The sequence below is a fragment of the Aethalodelphis obliquidens genome, unplaced genomic scaffold (genome assembly GCF_003676395.1).
Source record: "Aethalodelphis obliquidens isolate GAN/ISIS:26980383/991018 unplaced genomic scaffold, ASM367639v1 scaffold23, whole genome shotgun sequence".
NCBI classification, from domain to species: Eukaryota; Metazoa; Chordata; class Mammalia; order Artiodactyla; family Delphinidae; genus Aethalodelphis; species Aethalodelphis obliquidens.
Genome location: NW_020837967.1, coordinates 20231302 through 20247895, shown reverse-complemented (window position 1 = coordinate 20247895; position 16594 = coordinate 20231302). Strand labels below are relative to the sequence as shown.

Genomic DNA, 16594 nt, shown 5'->3' with positions numbered 1-16594 from the left:
GGGGAGGGGAGGGGAGGGGGGAGGAGCGAGGAAAACACATTTGTGGGTGGGAGTATTTAGCATAAGAGCAAACAACTTCGTTCCTCAGTAGGGACCTAAGCACATCAGTATTTTAGGACCAGCATCAGTTGATCATAATCATGACCCTGTATTATCATGAAAAACATCAAAATTATATTCAACTTTATAAGGCAGGAGTAAATGATACTTTTTAGAATTACAGAAAATTGCCTTTTCAAACTTTGGCAAATAAGACCCAAGTTCTGTAGAAGAATAGCTTCCAAACCGTGTTCAGGAGATGTCTTGGGGGTTGTGCCGGGGGGGGGGGGGGGGGGGGGGGTGTGTGGCGTGTTTTGGTGGGCGGTTCTCGTCACTTGTTTGCAGAGAAGCTTGTCTTTTTTTTTTTAATTTTTTTAAAAATAAATTTATTTGTTTATTTTTGGCTGTATTGGGTCTTCATTGCCGCGTGCGGGCTTTCTCTAGTTGCAGCCAGCAGGGGACTCCTCGTTGCGGTGCGCGGGCTTCTCATTGCGGTGGCTTCTCTTGTTGCGGAGCATGGGCTCTAGAGCGCAGGCTCAGTAGTTGTGGCTCACGGGCTTAGTTGCTCCGTGGCATGTGGGATCTTCCTGGACCAGGGCTCGAACCCATGTCCCCTGCATTGGCAGGTGGATTCCCAACCACTGCACCACCTGGGAAGTCCCGAGAAGCTTGTCTTTTATCCGTTTTATATATTAATTTCTTAATTTTCTTAATACAAAGGTACCATTAAAGAGAAAGAGTTCAAATGCTTTGAAATCTGATGATCTAGAAATTTCAGTACTGCGGAATTTCATCCCTCGGTGATGCTAGAGGGATCGCTCTCCCACCTTCACACACATAAGAGTCCCAGTAATGGACGCAGCACGGGGCTCCATCAGCACAGAGACGCACACGGCCGCCAGCCCGCCTGCTCCTGGCACACCCGCTTTACAGCCAGCCACCCTCCCTGGGCAGTGGCCGCCGTTAATGAAGGTGGCAGCCTGGCTGGGCTGGCGTTGTGGAGCACAAGGAAGCATGGCACCCTCCTCCTACCTGCACACCTTCACCAGGTGACCCACCTTGAGACCTGCCTGGACGGCCCGCTTGCGAAGAGCCCGGGGGAGTCGGAAGGAAGCCCCGTTATGCTGTTATGACCTCAGCAGCTGCCCTAATGTCCGGACCACAGGGGAGACAAGCTTATTGACCCTGGCAGCCCTACCAGCAGCTGTGATGACCAAGGGGTGTTCAGAGGCTGGCCCCACCCGGGAGGGAGGGGAACAAGCCAGTGGCCTTGCACTTGGAATTTTCTAAGCAGGAGCAACCCGGGTCTTCCCACAGAGATGGAAGGGACCCGCTCCTGGTACCCTGTCCGCGGGTCTGGCGGTCATATAACCTGCTCAACAAAAGAGACTCTCCAGAGGTCTGTTTGTCCGGCTGTCCGGTCACCAGTGACCATTCCCGGCGCTGGCTCTCCCAGCCATGAGCACAAGAATCTCTTACGAGTGCGGAGGTTCCTCAGGTGGGAAAACAGCCTCACACCACAGCATCAGGATTTCAGTAATGAGAAGCATATGTTTCTAGTACACAATTCATTAATTCTTGTGTTCCCTGTAGCTAATTTCCTACACAGAAAGCTTGGAAATGGCTTTTGCCAATAACAACGTGATTGCCGAATCCCAAGACAGCGCTGCCCTTTATTCATTGTACACATGTATGTTTCACAGAAAACTTAGGCTGAAATAGATGCCTCTTTCCCAGCTGGCTTTGTTCCCTCTGGTCTGAAAGAGTAGAATCCCAAGCTTAACTGCATTTCCTGCCAGCCACACCCACCTTTGCACAGGAGGTCATCTGATATTATTCGAGGGGAAATGGGGAGTTTGCACGTCTGGCTTTCACCCTCAAGTACTGTCACGTTCCCACGCCACGGATGTGTCTGGGTGTTGAGAAGACAAAGGGAACATAGGATGAGGGTTAGCAACTTCGGCGAGGTATGCTTTGGAAAACGGGTGATGTAGTGACATGTGCCCTGGGGTCGCCGAGACCTGGAAGGTCCCTGCGCGCAGGAGGGACTCAGGATGGACACAGGATGTGACTTGAATCTTGAAGGGTGGGTAGATTTTTGGAAGAGAGGAAAAGCATGTGAGGTTGGAATAACAGTTGAGGGCAAAGTCACAGCCTCTGGTAAAAGTGTGTGTTGTGAGGACCAACCTGGGAAGAACTGGGGGTGGGGGCGGGTGGCCTTCCATTGCTAATGGCGCCGGAAGCCCTGCCCAGCCATCCCCAGTCTCTGTCCCTCCCGTTCCCCGGGCCAGTAACTTACCATGCCTCTGTGCATGCTATTCCCTCTTTTTTCTCTCTGCTCCTGGCCACCCTCCACCCCGGTGACAGTCCTGCCTGTTCACCGGAGCCCAGCTCGTCCCAGCCTTCTCTGCCCACCGCAAGAGGCACTCGTTCTTACTGAGCTCCCAAAGCAGCTTGTACTGCGCCTTTCCCTGGCTCTTCTGGCTCCCACAAGCATCACAGGCTGGACTTGCGGGCCTGTTAGCTGGGGGCGGGGTGTGTGTGTCCGTCCACCCTTTAGGCTTGTTCCCAGTGTAACTGGGAGGTGTTTTAAAAGCCCCTTTCCAGGGCTTCCCTGGTGGCGCAGTGGTTGAGAGTCCGCCTGCCGATGCAGGGGACCCGGGTTCGTGCCCCGGTCCGGGAAGATCCCACGTGCCGCAGAGCGGCTGGGCCCGTGAGCCATGGCCGCTGAGCCTGCGCGTCCGGAGCCTGTGTTCCGCAACGGGAGAGGCCACAAAAGTGAGAGGCCCGCGTACAGGTTAAAAAAAAAAAAAAAAGCCCGTTTCCAGTTGGCTGTGTCGTAGAAAGCCAAGGCGACTTAGCCATCCAGGTAGGTGGCTCGCCCTTGAGTGAGCGCTCAGGGCTCTGAGCTTCCAGCTGTTTTCCTCTGGTCGCCTTTAGCCTAACCTAATCCGCTCCACTTGAAGAGCAGTGACTCAAGAAGGAAACTGCAAACCAAAGTGCAGGCGGCTTCCTGGCTGATAGGAGATCCTGGCAGGGCCACTCCTGTGGGAGCGCGTGTGGGAGTGGGGTCGGGTGTGTAAGTCATGAGCTAAACAGCATGGGGTCCCCGAGGGGAAAACCGGAAGTGGTGGCAAATCATCCGTTCGCTGCCTTCAGGCGAGCTTTCTGACCCGACGCAGAACCACATTAGCCGCCTGTGTCACATGCTCCCTGTTTCCATGTTCTCAGCAGCCCTGTGGAGTGAGTGATGCTCGGAGTGGCTGGACCACCTCTGGGTTGATGCTCTTCAGCACGTGAATCTGAAGTGAGCATCCTCATCCTCACTTTGGAAACCTTCCAGCGTATATTCTCGTCTCACTTGACTTGAAATCCTCTGGGGCCATGATTCAGCCTGTTGCAGGGGGCAGTCAGACTACGCAGGGCACCCGCTGACGCCTGGCCTCTTCCCATCTTCCTTCTTTGTTCACCTTCTGTCTTCGAGGATGAGGAGGGGGAGGAGGGGGAGGGGAGGAGATGGAGGAGGAAGAGGGGGAGGAGATGGAGGGGGAGGGGAGGAGGGCTGTGGGAGGCGTTGCTGGGGCACCTTTCCACCCCCTACATCTGAATGTTGCTATGGCAACTGATAGGCCCTAGGAAGTCTGCCAGGTGTTGCTTCTTTTCTCAGGAGGGAAAGAAAACTGCTCTTGCCACGTCGGTGATGTGTATACCTAGGAAAGGCAGGGATTTGGAGACTGGAAGGTGGAATATTTGGTGCACAGCTGGCGCATTTAGTCCCGGAGGGGACAGGATTCCACATGCAGCCATTTCAGGGGGTGGGTGATCATAGGAGGAACCCCGTGTGAGAGACCCGTGTCTCCGGGCTGGTGGGGACCTAGCCAGCAATCTCCCTTGCTCCCCGGCTCTCAAAGCAAGGTTCTCTGCAGGTGAGACAGGTGACAGCCAGGCAGCCTTGGGCGACCGGCTCCTGGAAACCTTACAAAGTAAAAAAGTTCTCAAACGCTGGCAGGTTTCGTAGGAGATGCGGCAGGGCAGAGTGGAAGAAATAGCACCGGCCTTGAGGCCAGACACACAGAGAGACCTAGTCTGCCCCTGCTCTGCCCTCTACCCCTGGGAGGCCTCGGAAGAGTTCCGTGTCTCACCAGTGTCCAGTGTCTAAAAGGGGAAAATAAGTCCTCCTCTGTAGGGTCGCTGTGAGAACCGTAGATAGCTTGTATAGGAAGCACATTGCTGCGACGGGCCAGCACACAGAGGTGCTCACTACTGTGAGATACTAGTTACAGTAGTGACTGAAGACAGCCCTAACTAGTATCTCACAGTAGTGACTGAAGACAGCCCTGACCGGACGTACTCCATGTCTCCCAGCATCAGAACCAACTAGAAGCTTCTTAAAATACTCGCCTAAGCCAGTCTTATGGGTTGGAATTTGCAAAGATAGGACCAAGGAATCGATATACTTTTTTTAAACTTCCCGAAGCATATATGGAATCTAAAAAAGGTTCTGAAGTACCTAGGGGCAGGACAGGAATAAAGACGCAGACGTAGAGAATGGACTTGAGGCCACGGGGAAGGGGAAGGGTAAGCTGGGACGAAGTGAGAGAGTGGCATGGACATATATACACTACCAAACGTAAAATAGGTAGTGGGAAGCAGCCGCATAGCACAGGGAGATCAGCTCGGTGCTTTGTGTCCACCTAGAGGGGTGGGATAAGGAGGGTGGGAGGGAGACGCAAGAGGGAGGGATATGGGAATATATGTATATGTACAGCTGATTCACTTTGTTATAAGGCAGAAACTAACACACCATTGTAAAGCAATTATACTCCAATAAAGATGTTAAAAAAAAAAAAAAAAAACTTCCCCAAGCAACTCTGATGTCACAGGTCTGCGATTCCAGAGAGGAAATCCGTTTATTTGCTTGAGGATGAAAACTATAAACAGAGCTGGAGTTTCCCCTCTTCTTTCCCGTCCCACCAGCCCTTTTCATGCTACCTTTATTCTGCTTCTAAACCCCTAAGGCTTCCGGAGGAGATGGGACATGATGGTGGAGGAGTAAACTCCAAAAGCTTCTGCTAAAAGTATCTGAGTTTGGAAGCAGGGACGTGTGATAAAGTGGCTGAAAGTCATTTAATCAGGAAGAAAAACAAGTGCGACTCTTTCCTGAAAGCGAAATGCGGTCCCTCCGTGAGAGCTGGACCCTTTTGGCTCTCTGATGGGTTCTAAACACGACACCGAAGGTGACTTGTACAGTGAGCTCAAGCCTTAAATAGGAGTTGAGCGTGCATGTGGCTGAAGTTTTTTTCTGCCTCCCACAGGAACGTGGCTGAAGAGTGGTCTCGGCCTCGTGCACCAGGAAGGCAGCCAGCTGACGTGGACATACATCGCCCCTCAGTTGGGGTACTGGGTGGCAGCCATGTCTCCTCCCAACCCAGGTAACAGGACCCCCGAAATCTGCAGTGATGGGAACCGATTCCTTTGAGGGTTCAGGCTAAGTGTGCTTTTGAAAGCGATGTCAGCAGGGAGATCAGATCTTCCTTAAATATGGTTGAAAGTGTGAAAAAGCGAATGAGGAGTCAAAGGTTTTTCCTGGGGGTTGGGGGAGTTCTGGTTGGAACTCTCCCATCCAGGATAAGAATCATGCATAGAAAATAGCCTTGTCTCGAATCTCTGTTTTGCTCAGACAGCTGCCGTAGGGAATTCTTAATCTAAAGCCCACAGAGGCGGGTCAGACCTCCTCCCTAATTTCTGAAACAGCTGTGGCCTGGTGCAAGAGAACACGTAGTATAAGGCAATCACTAGAGGGACCAGCAGAAAGTCACCATAGGAGGCTTCTTGGGGCAAAAACCTTGATCGGGCATTTCTGAAAGGCTTCAAAGGAAGCCTGTTGTTTTATATCTAAAAGAATACTCATCTCCACTTAGGATACGTGAATTAACTCATGTTTTTCACTGAAGTTTAATTTCACAAATATTTTGACTAAAAGTTTGAGTTTTTTTTAACCGAACCATGCTGATGTATCCCTAGGAGTATTCTAGAATTGCTTTTTTCAAAATAGTCACCTTAGGAGAAGTCTTTCCAGTGGATGGCTTCCAGTACTCAAAATGCCTTTAGAACCTTTTCCCCCTGGACTGTCATCATTAGAGAAACTCTTCATAGGTGGCCAGTCTTTTTGCCCAGAGGGTCCCTTTGATTTTTCTTAGACACATCTAAAAGTCACCCACCTCCAAGGCTGGTGAATAAAGTCGGTTTGAGCTAGGTCAACATGTGCTGTGATTAAAAGTTGTCTCGTCAATTAACCATGAAGGCAGTTTCAAAATGGGAGTCCAAAATACTTTACCAATGGAATCATCACTGGGATGAACACTTAGACTCCCAAAGTAACTAATTTGATGGAGGCCAACCCTAGATGGGTGTTGAAAAGTCAGTTACATTTACTTGATAGTCCAATCCTGGGAAAATGTACACTTCACATCTGGGTTATAAGACTATGCGTTTCCCTTTACCGTATGGTTCTTGTAGCCACGTAGGCATGAACCAGCTACAGGAATGCCTCAGTCTCCAAATCTGAAATATCTAGAATATGATTATGAGTAAGGTAAGAAAGAAAAAAAAGTCCTTAAGTACCAAAGTAGAGACCACAAAGCCCATGCATTAAAGTTAACTTTTATTTTAGATCTATTTCAAAGAACCCTGGCGATCGGTGTTCCTATCATGCGACAGATTAATAGATACTTTTGTAAAGAGGGGAAGAAGAACTGCTAGATGTAGGTCGACCCAAGCTTCCTGAGAGCAGTGAAGGAAGAGACAAAAAGCCATAAAAAGCACACATAGTACAGCCCTGACGGCATTTAACGTAGAAATGTGTATATTGGTAACCACACAGCCGTCACTTATATTAAAACAAATTACAGTGATGCTGTGCTTTCGTGAGCCCAAAACCAACAAGAAAATAGAGTTTTCTCTTTCATTCTCTGGTTAAGAAGGAAATGAAGTGTGACTGTGAAGTTTGTCAAGATTTCCACTGGCAGAAGTTAAAATAATAGCATTTTAAGTACTTAAAAGGACCAAGCTTCAGTTATTTGGAAATGATTTTTATGTGTACCCCAGATTTCTTGGTGACCCCTGCCAAGGCATTACGTATGTCTGTGGGGTTGTCTCTGTGTCAAAAAAAAGAAAAAAAAAAGTTTCTCTGAACAATTAAGGCGGTAGGTAGTTGTCAGTAATTTTTCCAAAAAAAAGAAGTTTCTCTGAACAATTAAGGCGGTAGGTAGTTGTCAGTAATTTTTCCAAAAAAAAAAAGTTTCTCTGAACAATTAAGGCGGTAGATAGTTGTCAGTAATTTTTCCAACTTTTGTAAATATTCACCCTCACCCCGTTGAGATGATTTGTAATTGGGAGAGAATGATGTCATCTTTTGAACTTAAGTAATGTCACTATTTTCAAAAATCCACAAGTCTCCTTGGATTTATCTAGCTTTTAAGAGATTTTTGAAGAAATCTGTCCCTTCGAATATAAAAAATCAATTAAAAAATGGGTGTTTATGGTGTTTAGTAATCATAACCGTGCTCCTCTGATATAATGTACGATATAACCACATTCCTTCCTTCCCATCTTTTGGAGCACTGCCAAGATACCTGGACACCAATAGGTGCCCCAATATTGTAATTTGGGGAGGTTTTCGTTATTGCTGTCAATCCATTGTTAGCAACATTAAGATAGATTCTTACTACTATTGAACATAAGGAGTAAGTTAAACTACCTCTTGGGATTCTAATGTAAATTAAATCCCAATTTAATTTAATGGATTCTAATGGATTTTAATGTAGATTAAAAAGAAAATATGTTTACCTCTGATCACCTTGTCTGTAAGTTCTGGAAAGGTCTGTTGCCACATCAGGTTAGCCATTTTGAACAGATACTAGAGAGAAAGAGGTTATTTTTTAAAAACAGGAGGCATTTTAGAAACCCTTGATACCCCTGTAATAAGCTGTGGATTATTTTTTTTAAGTCATAGAAATTTATTTCATACATTTCAACTGATTCATTTAGGCCAAGGGTTTAGGCCAATGATTACACAGTAATCATTGCCCAGGGAAAGTGAGAATCAAATTTCATGACTTTTTTTTTTTTTCTTCTGCAGTATCATAAAATCCCCAGGTCTTCAGGCCATGTCTGTGAATGGATGAGTCCCCCTCATTATATGATCATGCATCTAGTTTTCTTTTATTAAAAGATCACATATTTAGAATGATGGAAATGGTACCCAATGCTAAGGAAGGACCCTGGACACTGCACACAGAATTTGAGTACTCAGAGTGCTCTAGTGATGGTTGGGTTAATCCCTTTTCACTGAGGGAAGTGACGGTGATGCTGCAGGCACACCATCTAAAGGGTGTCTGCATCCGGCCGCCGCTCCACACCCCAGCCAGTAAGAGCAAGGAAAACATCATGCTCTCAGTTCATCTCCCCTCTTTTTATTGAAAGGTTTTCACAAATCTCAAATGCCCTTTTCTGACTTTTTAGGTCCCGTTGTCACACAGGACATCGCCACGTATCACACGGTGTTTCTTTTGGCCATCTTGGGAGGAATGGCTTTCATTCTTTTGGTTTTGCTGTGTCTCCTTTTATATTATTGCAGGTAAAGTTTTACCATTGAGGCACTGTCTTTTTTAATTTGGAATTTCTTGCGCAAGCATTGATATCGAGGTCCTTTTCTGAGTCGAGGTCCTTTTTTTCTCATGAAAAAGTACCTAAGAACTGAACATCTGTCACGTAAGTTGCAAACAGTGGGAGGCACACTGTAAAATGTTTCTTAGAAGGGCGGTCACAAAAAAATAAGTTGTCATGATTCGTTCAGAATAGTCCTACATGGTAATGAAGAGATGATATTCTCAAGGACACAGCAGAACTGTTCTTATTTTGATGCCTCATCTGATCGACTTGCAAGAAGGTTTATCGTCGACTCTGCTTTTGAATGGATAACTTGGATGTACTTGGGGTAAAATCTGCGACCCTCAGAATCAAACTAGGGCTGAGGGTGCGGGGTGAGAAGGCTTCTGGCTGCCAATTCATTGTGTTGTCTTGTTTCTTCCTGTGGGAATTGAGAATTAGGTTTCGACTTGAACCTTCACTGTTCTGAGAATCTTTAATCTTGGGGTTTGTATCTTTGATCGCAGGCGGAAGTGCTTGAAACCCCGCCAGCACCATAGAAAACTGCAACTTCCTGCCACCCTGGAGAGTACCAAAAGGGATCAGTCAACTTCCATGTCACACATCAACCTGCTGTTTTCTCGGCGGGAATCAGAATTCCCTGGCCCACTCTCCGTCACCAGCCAGGGCCGCCCCCCCGAGGCCCCGGGCTCAAAGGAGCTGATGAGCGGAGTCCATTTAGAGATGATGTCTTCCAGCGGGGAGGTGGACATGCACACGCCCATGCTGAAGCTCTCCTACAGCACCTCGCAGGAGTTCAGCTCTCGGGAGGAACTCCTGTCTCACAAGGAGGAGGATAAAAGCCAAATCTCCTTTGACAACCTGACACCGAGTGGGACGTTGGGAAAAGACTACTGTAAGTCGGTGGAGATGTTCCCCTTAAAGGCCAGGAAGTCTGTGGAAAGGGAAGGCTATGAGTCCCCCGGCAACAGTGACTACAGGAGGAATTACAATGCCATGCTCTCGCAGCCTTTATTTGAAAAGCAAGACAGAGACGGGCAGGCCTCCGTGACCCACATTTCCACAGGAAGTAAGCTCACCATTCAGGAACACATGTACCCCGCGCCTTCATCTCCGGAGAAAGACCAGCTGATGGAACGCAGACCTACTGAATGTATGATGTCGCGATCAGTAGACCACCTGGAGAGACCTACCTCTTTCCCGCGGCCCGGCCAGCTGATCTGCTGTAGTTCCGTGGACCAGGTCAATGACAGCGTTTACAGGAAGGTATTACCCGCCTTGGTCATCCCGGCTCATTACATGAAACTCCCAGGGGACCATTCGTATGTGGGCCAGCCCCTGGTCGTCCCAGCCGACCAGCAGCTCGAGATCGAAAGACTGCAGGCCGAGCTCGCCAGCCCTCACGCGGGGATCTTCCCACACGCCTCCTCACAGATCCAGGCCCAGCCCTTATCTTGCCAGGCTATCTCGCAGCAGCACCTACAGGACGCGGGCACCCGGGAGTGGACCCCACAGAATGCATCCATGTCCGAGTCCCTCTCCATCCCGGCGTCCCTGAACGACGCAGCCTTGGCTCAGATGAACAGCGAGGTCCAGCTACTGACCGAAAAGGCGCTGCTGGAACTTGGGGGTGGGAAGCCCCTTCCCCACCCTCGGGCCTGGTTCGTGTCCCTGGACGGCCGGTCCAATGCACACGTCAGACATTCCTACATTGATCTCCAAAGAGCTGGGAGGAACGGAAGCAATGATGCCAGTTTGGATTCTGGCGTGGATATGAATGAACCCAAATCTGCCCGAAAGGGAAGAGGAGACCCCTTGTCTCTGCCGCAGAACCGCCCACCGGTCCAGGAGCATGCGCAGAAAGAGCCGCGGGCCGCGGACAGCTCGGCCTACACGCAGCTCGTGTACCTGGACGACATGGACCAGAGCGGCAGCGAGGGCGGCACCGCGGTCGGGACGCCCGAGGACAGTGCCCTGCGGTGCCTGCTGGACGGCTCCAGCCGGAGAAGCGGCGGCCAGCTGCCCAGCCTGCAGGAGGAGACGACGAAACGAACCTCGGACGTCCCCCCGGCGCCATCGGCCAGTCCCGACAAGAGGCGATCCGCTCAGGAGGACGAGGACGACGAAGACGACGACGACGACCAGGGCGAAGGCAAGAAGAGCCCGTGGCAGAAACGGGAGGAGCGACCCCTGATGGCGTTCAACATCAAATGAGCGGCCCCGAGCCGCCCAACAGGGGGACTAGAATCCAGTTGCCAAAAATTCTTTCTTACGGAAGCGCTGACCTGTTTGCGGAGGAAGTGGAACCACGTCCACAGTGGGAAGTGGACTTTTTTCTGCAATTACCGTTTGCTGTCAAAGTGTTTGCAAGTAAAGTTCTTACTCAGAAGAAAGAATGCGTCGCCTCCAGGGAGATGGCCGAACGGAGTGTCAGAATGTCCGCGTCGTTCCCCGTACTTGATGTGTCCACCCCCGAGGACACCAAAAAACCACACGTGATGTCGCTGAGTTCTGATGATAACCTCAGTGCTCCCGCAGATTCTGGGAACAGATGAAACTCTTTTTGCATTGCTTGAATCAATTCTATCACAATAATGCTCCTGTGAAGTTATCATTGAGAAATTAGCTTGGCACTTAGTGTCTGGAGGTATGCATTATCTCAAAGGAAAACTATGCATCGCTGCTTCGTGGTCTTACTTTGCTTAGATTGTTGCTTTGGCTAGGTTTCGTTTCCGATTTGCTTTTGTTAAACACACACACACACACACACACAGACACACACACACACAATTTGGTTGTAAGGAATCTATTCCTTCGTTTTCGCCTGTGGTTTATTTCGGTATCTCCTTTCAGGAACTTCTGAGTGTCACCTCTGAACATCCAAGCCTCTTAATGAAATCGTACTGAAGTTTTTATCAGCTGCCAGTCCTTCACTTCTGGTCCCATTAACTCCAAGTGCCTTTTTTACAGTGACAACAGACAGTCCCTTACTTGGCTTTTTTTTTCGTTGTTTTTTCTTAACTTCTTTCATTGAACTGCCTGGATTTTATAAAGTTATGAAACGATCCCCCTTTTCTTTCAACTGCATGCCGCCAAGTGCCCATTCGTGCTCCGAATTCTCATTTCAGCTCAGTGTATTCTGTCGTTCTCACGTGTGACGTGGATTCTGTTTAGCTAAGCTAGCCTAGAGGACACTTTAGCGATCCCCTTCCCTCCGCCATCCTTTTGGCCGCTAGGCACCATTATGGTTTTATTGGCTGTTTGTATATATGGTTACGTATTAACTCTGGAATCCTATGGGCTGAGCTTGCTTACCAAACACAGAGTATGGGCTGAGCAAGAAGACTGAATGTGACTATTAAACAAATCTTATGTACTATCCAAAAGTGCCAGAATGATTCTTCTGTGCATTCTCCTTAAAGAGCTGCTTGGTTATCCAAAAATGAAAACTCAGAATAAACTCTTAAACAGAAACCTGTCTTGTGGTCCTTTTCATTCATTCTGAGCCATAATTGGTTTTAGAGTTGCCATTAAGAATGCTCTCTTCATCCCTTGGCAGTCTGGAAGGCCAGTTGTTGGATTTATATTCGAAGGCTAACACGTGGTGGGGGGAGGGATACATTGGGAGATTGGGATTGACATATACACACTGCTATAGATAAAATAGGTAACTAATAATGCCCTTCTGTATAGCACAGGGAACTCTTCTCAATACTCTGTAACGGCCTATATGGGAAAAGAATCTAAAAAAGAGTGGATATATGTGTACGTATAACCGATTCACTTTGCTGTACAGGAGAACTAACACAACGTTGTAAATCAACTCCGATAAAAAACAAACAAACAAAAAAGACTAACACGTAGGTGCCTCAGAGTTGACATGATGGTTAAATCCTAAAAATCCACCTTGCTGTTTAATTTCATTCAAGAATACAAGGTAACATTTTATTGTGTTTCCGCACTTTACAAAAAACGAATGTTTTCTTTTATGTTCAGTCGATCCAGCTTCAAAAAGATGTCATTCAAATGACCAGAACCATCCCAGATGTGTGAAACTATTAATCAAAGTCGTTACTGGAGCCATCAGCTTATAGCACAGATTGGTGGAAATAAATTAAGCTAGCTAGCTTCGTTATAAAGTCTTATTCATGAATTTCACACAGGCAGAAAAATGAGTCAAGCTGATTTTTACGATTTTAATTTTCAAGTGCCGATGTCTAGTGTTTTGCTTTTAAAATGGTTGAGAGAGTCCCTGACAGTGTGGAAGCATATGAATGGAGGGGAGTCTGGGGTTTAGCAAGTGAGTGACTGGGAGTGAACATTCTCACCAATAGGTGGCAGGTGAACCCTGGCGGATGCCACTAAAATTCCAGGTAAGAACCATTTGTCACTCTCCAAAGGAGAAGTAGGCGGCCTCTCCCAGCATACCCAGGTCAGACCTGGGTGATGGGGGAATGCCAGAAGGTCCCCTTTGACTTTGCCGCGCTGCTAATGCTATAATCTCCTTAAAGCATTAGTTTCCAGAAGAGCCTCGTTTACAATGCATGTTACGTGTGACTTGTAGGTGACCTGTTACCTGGCAGTACTGATGATGGGAGATTGAGCAGGAAGACGGGGGTGGGGGGGTGCTTTTCTGATTCCTTCTCATTAGGTGGGACATACCTGGGTCGACCAGGATTATGGAAGGTGTAGAGCAGCCAGCAGTGGTCACGAGACGCTATGTCCCTAGAAAGACAAGACAGTGGGTTTGCCAAAGGGAAATTGGTTCTGCCGAAGATGAAGCTCACTCGTTTTACGCTTGTCCAAAAGGAGGTTCAGAGGCTAATGTTTTTGCTCGGGGAGCCAAGATTGGTCACCAGACTAGAGCTGTCTGGAAAGGGCACCCTAACTGTGTGGACTTTAAACGTTGTATTTATCTTTTTATCGCAGTGTTCCGTGTTCCGAATCAATTATATTGTGTGAAGAACTAAAGCCTTCAAAAGCACCTTGCTTACGCCACCTAGTGGTGAGTTTTCACCTGCCTCTTAAGGAGACTTTAGTCAAACAGCTCTCTGCGGCCAGGTCTGGGAAGACAGGTGAGTGTGTACAGGGATGCCTCAGATGCTGCTTCCGAACCCTTGGTGAGATGAGTGAGGAGATGGGGCTGACGTTTGTTGAGTCTCTACCCGGAAACATTATGTTGGAAACAATAATGCATTCAATTCTCAAAATCTTGTGAGGTTTATTTTATTTTTTTTACACCTAACTCCATGGAGGCTGGGGGTTAAGTAATTGAGGTCACTCAGCTAGAATCAGTGGTGTGTCACTTACACGGCCAGCTCTCTGGAAATGAATGCATTTAAGTTAAAACTATTACAAATCATAATAAAATGCATAATTGTCAATTCCATTTGATAATTCGTTCTCACAGAATGCTTTCGTTGATGTCAGTCAGAGCCAACCTGTTGCTATTGACAGAAGGATGTAGTTGTGACATAAACACTTGTTGATTTTTTTTTACATTAATGATTAATTAATGTAACTGAAACAACGAAGATACATGTCAGAACTTCACTCACTGATCAATCATGGAGTGACTTCTTTGCTGGATCATAATAGTTTTTGAACCCTGTAAGAATAATTCCTCGATTTTGTGTGTGTGTTACTGTCAGTAATGGCTCCAGACATGATACAGTTCTAAGTTTATCTGCACTATTAACTTTTCTCCATCGCTTTCTTAAATCTGTACAATCAACAAAGCAAGCTCTGATTTGTAGCATTTGTCCATATCCACGGTGTAAATATTCCCACGTGGCCAGTTTCAAGCCACTAAAGTGACATCACCACACACAAAAGTTAGGAGAGAGGCACAGTAGCACGTAGTTATATTTGCAGCAAACAGATACACTAGAGATAAATAACCTCAGAGCATAGTCAAATATAAGTTAATCCTCATCATTTGAGGATTCCATATTGACGAATCTGCCTGTTTGCTAAAATTTATTTGTAACCCCCAAATCACCCCTCACTGGGCTTTCGAGGTCATTCACAGACAAGCACGGAGCAATGAAAACTCTGAGTTGCCCCACACGCATGTTCCCAGCCCAGGCTGAACTGGGCGACGCTTTGCCTTCTTGTTTCAGCTCTCAGACTGTAAATAAGTGTCCCTAGTTTACAGTCCGCTTATTGCCACATTTTCTGCAGTTCTATCTTTTTGTTGGTGATTTTGCTGCTGAAGACGGCCCCCAAGCGTAGTGCCGAAGCGCTGTTTAGCTTTCCTAAGTGCAAGAAGGCTGTGATGTGCCTGGTGCAGAGAGGACGTGTGTTAGCTAAGCTTTGTTCGGGGCGTGAGTCAGAACACTCCACGGGCCACTAGCAAGAAGGTAGGAGCCTGGGAACAAGGTCTGCTTGACTCCAGAGCCTGCTTTATGAAGCTTCACGTTGAAACCCCTAGTTAGAACGGAAAATGCGAGATGCAGTCGTTTTCCAAGCTGTAGTGTAACTCCGAGTTAAAGCTGGGCAGTGTTCACTGGGAAAAGAACCACGTATCTTCTTGTGGTTTGGGTCTGGCCGCGGGACTTGGAGGAATTTGTGAAAGAAATGAATGTATGTGCCCTAAACCATGCTGGGAGATATGCAACATCATTTAAATGACAGAGACCCTGTGCTTTCGGGAACTTTATTTAGTATAAACTAACACAGATAATGCTAAAACAGTGGGGCAAAGTGCCCAAGAAAATGAGACTGGAACCAAAAAGGAAATAGACCATAACACCTAAAAATAATCCAGCCACAAGTATGATAAACTCTATGATTTCTTGTGTTCATCCTCTTAAACTTTTACTTTTTCAGACCCTCTGTATTTGGAGGACAAGGGGATAAAAATGAGTACAGTTAAACGTAGAAATGTGTGGTGATTTTTCAACTATTTCATAGTTCCACAGTTGTTGGGTGTTTTTTGTCTTTAGAGTTTTTTTTAATTGAGGTATAATTGACATACAACATTATATTATTTTCAGTTGTACAACATAATGATTCCATATTCATATATATTGTGAAATGATCACAAATTAAGTGTAGTTAACATCTGTCACCGTACGTAGTTACAGAATTTTTTTCTTGTGAAAAGAACTTTTGGGACTTCCCTGGTGGCACAGTGGTTAAGAATCTGCCTGCCAGCGCAGGGGACACAGGTTTAATCCCTGGTCTGGGAAGATTCCCACATGCCGCGGAGCAACTAAGCCCGCGAGCCACAACTACTGAGCCTGCGCTCTAGAGCCCGCGAGCCACAACTACTGAAGCCTGTGCACTGAGAGCCCGTGCTCCGCAACAAGAGAAGCCACCGCAGTGAAAAGCCCGGGCAGCACAATGAAGAGTAGTCCCCGCTCGCGGCAACTAGAGAAAGCCCGCGCACAGCAACAGACCCAACGCAGCCAAAAATAAATAAATAAATAAATTTATATTTTAAAAAAGGAACCTGACTTATTTATCTTATAACTAGAAGTTTGCAGTTTCTTTAGGTGAAATGGAAATTTCAACCCCTGCAAACTGTATTTTCAAAGCTGTGGCTATAAATACACACCAATATCCCTGATAAATGCTTTTATCATTCTTTACAGAGATTGTGACTTGTTTAATGCTGGTATTCTGGTACCCGAAAAGTGACTAATAATTCCTGTAAGGCTGTTTCACCTCAGCAGAATGAACAGGCATTAGAGTCCCTGAGAATGCGGAACATGAAAGAGCCTCGATAATCTCACACCAGAGGAAACAGAGCCAAGAGTGTTGGGATGACTTCTCCCACGCAGGCAGTGAGAGACCACAGGGGGTGTCTTGGTCTGTTCTGGCTGCTACAAAATACCATAGACTGGGTGGCTTATAAACAACAAACATTTATTTCTCGCAG

The 16594-nt window shown here is 47.1% G+C and overlaps 1 protein-coding gene across 1 annotated transcript in view; it reads left to right on the top strand.

Annotated features, from left to right (window-relative positions):
* The window catches only part of FAM171A1 (family with sequence similarity 171 member A1), a 124699-nt gene extending 112512 nt beyond the window's left edge, over positions 1-12187 (top strand). The window contains exons 6-8 of the mRNA XM_027121952.1: positions 5355-5471; positions 8563-8677; positions 9216-12187. Of these exons, the coding sequence (XP_026977753.1) occupies positions 5355-5471; positions 8563-8677; positions 9216-10923 (1940 nt within the window). The 3' untranslated portion in view covers positions 10924-12187. The remainder of the gene's footprint in view (positions 1-5354; positions 5472-8562; positions 8678-9215) is intronic.
* Positions 12188-16594: the final 4407 nt, after the last annotated feature.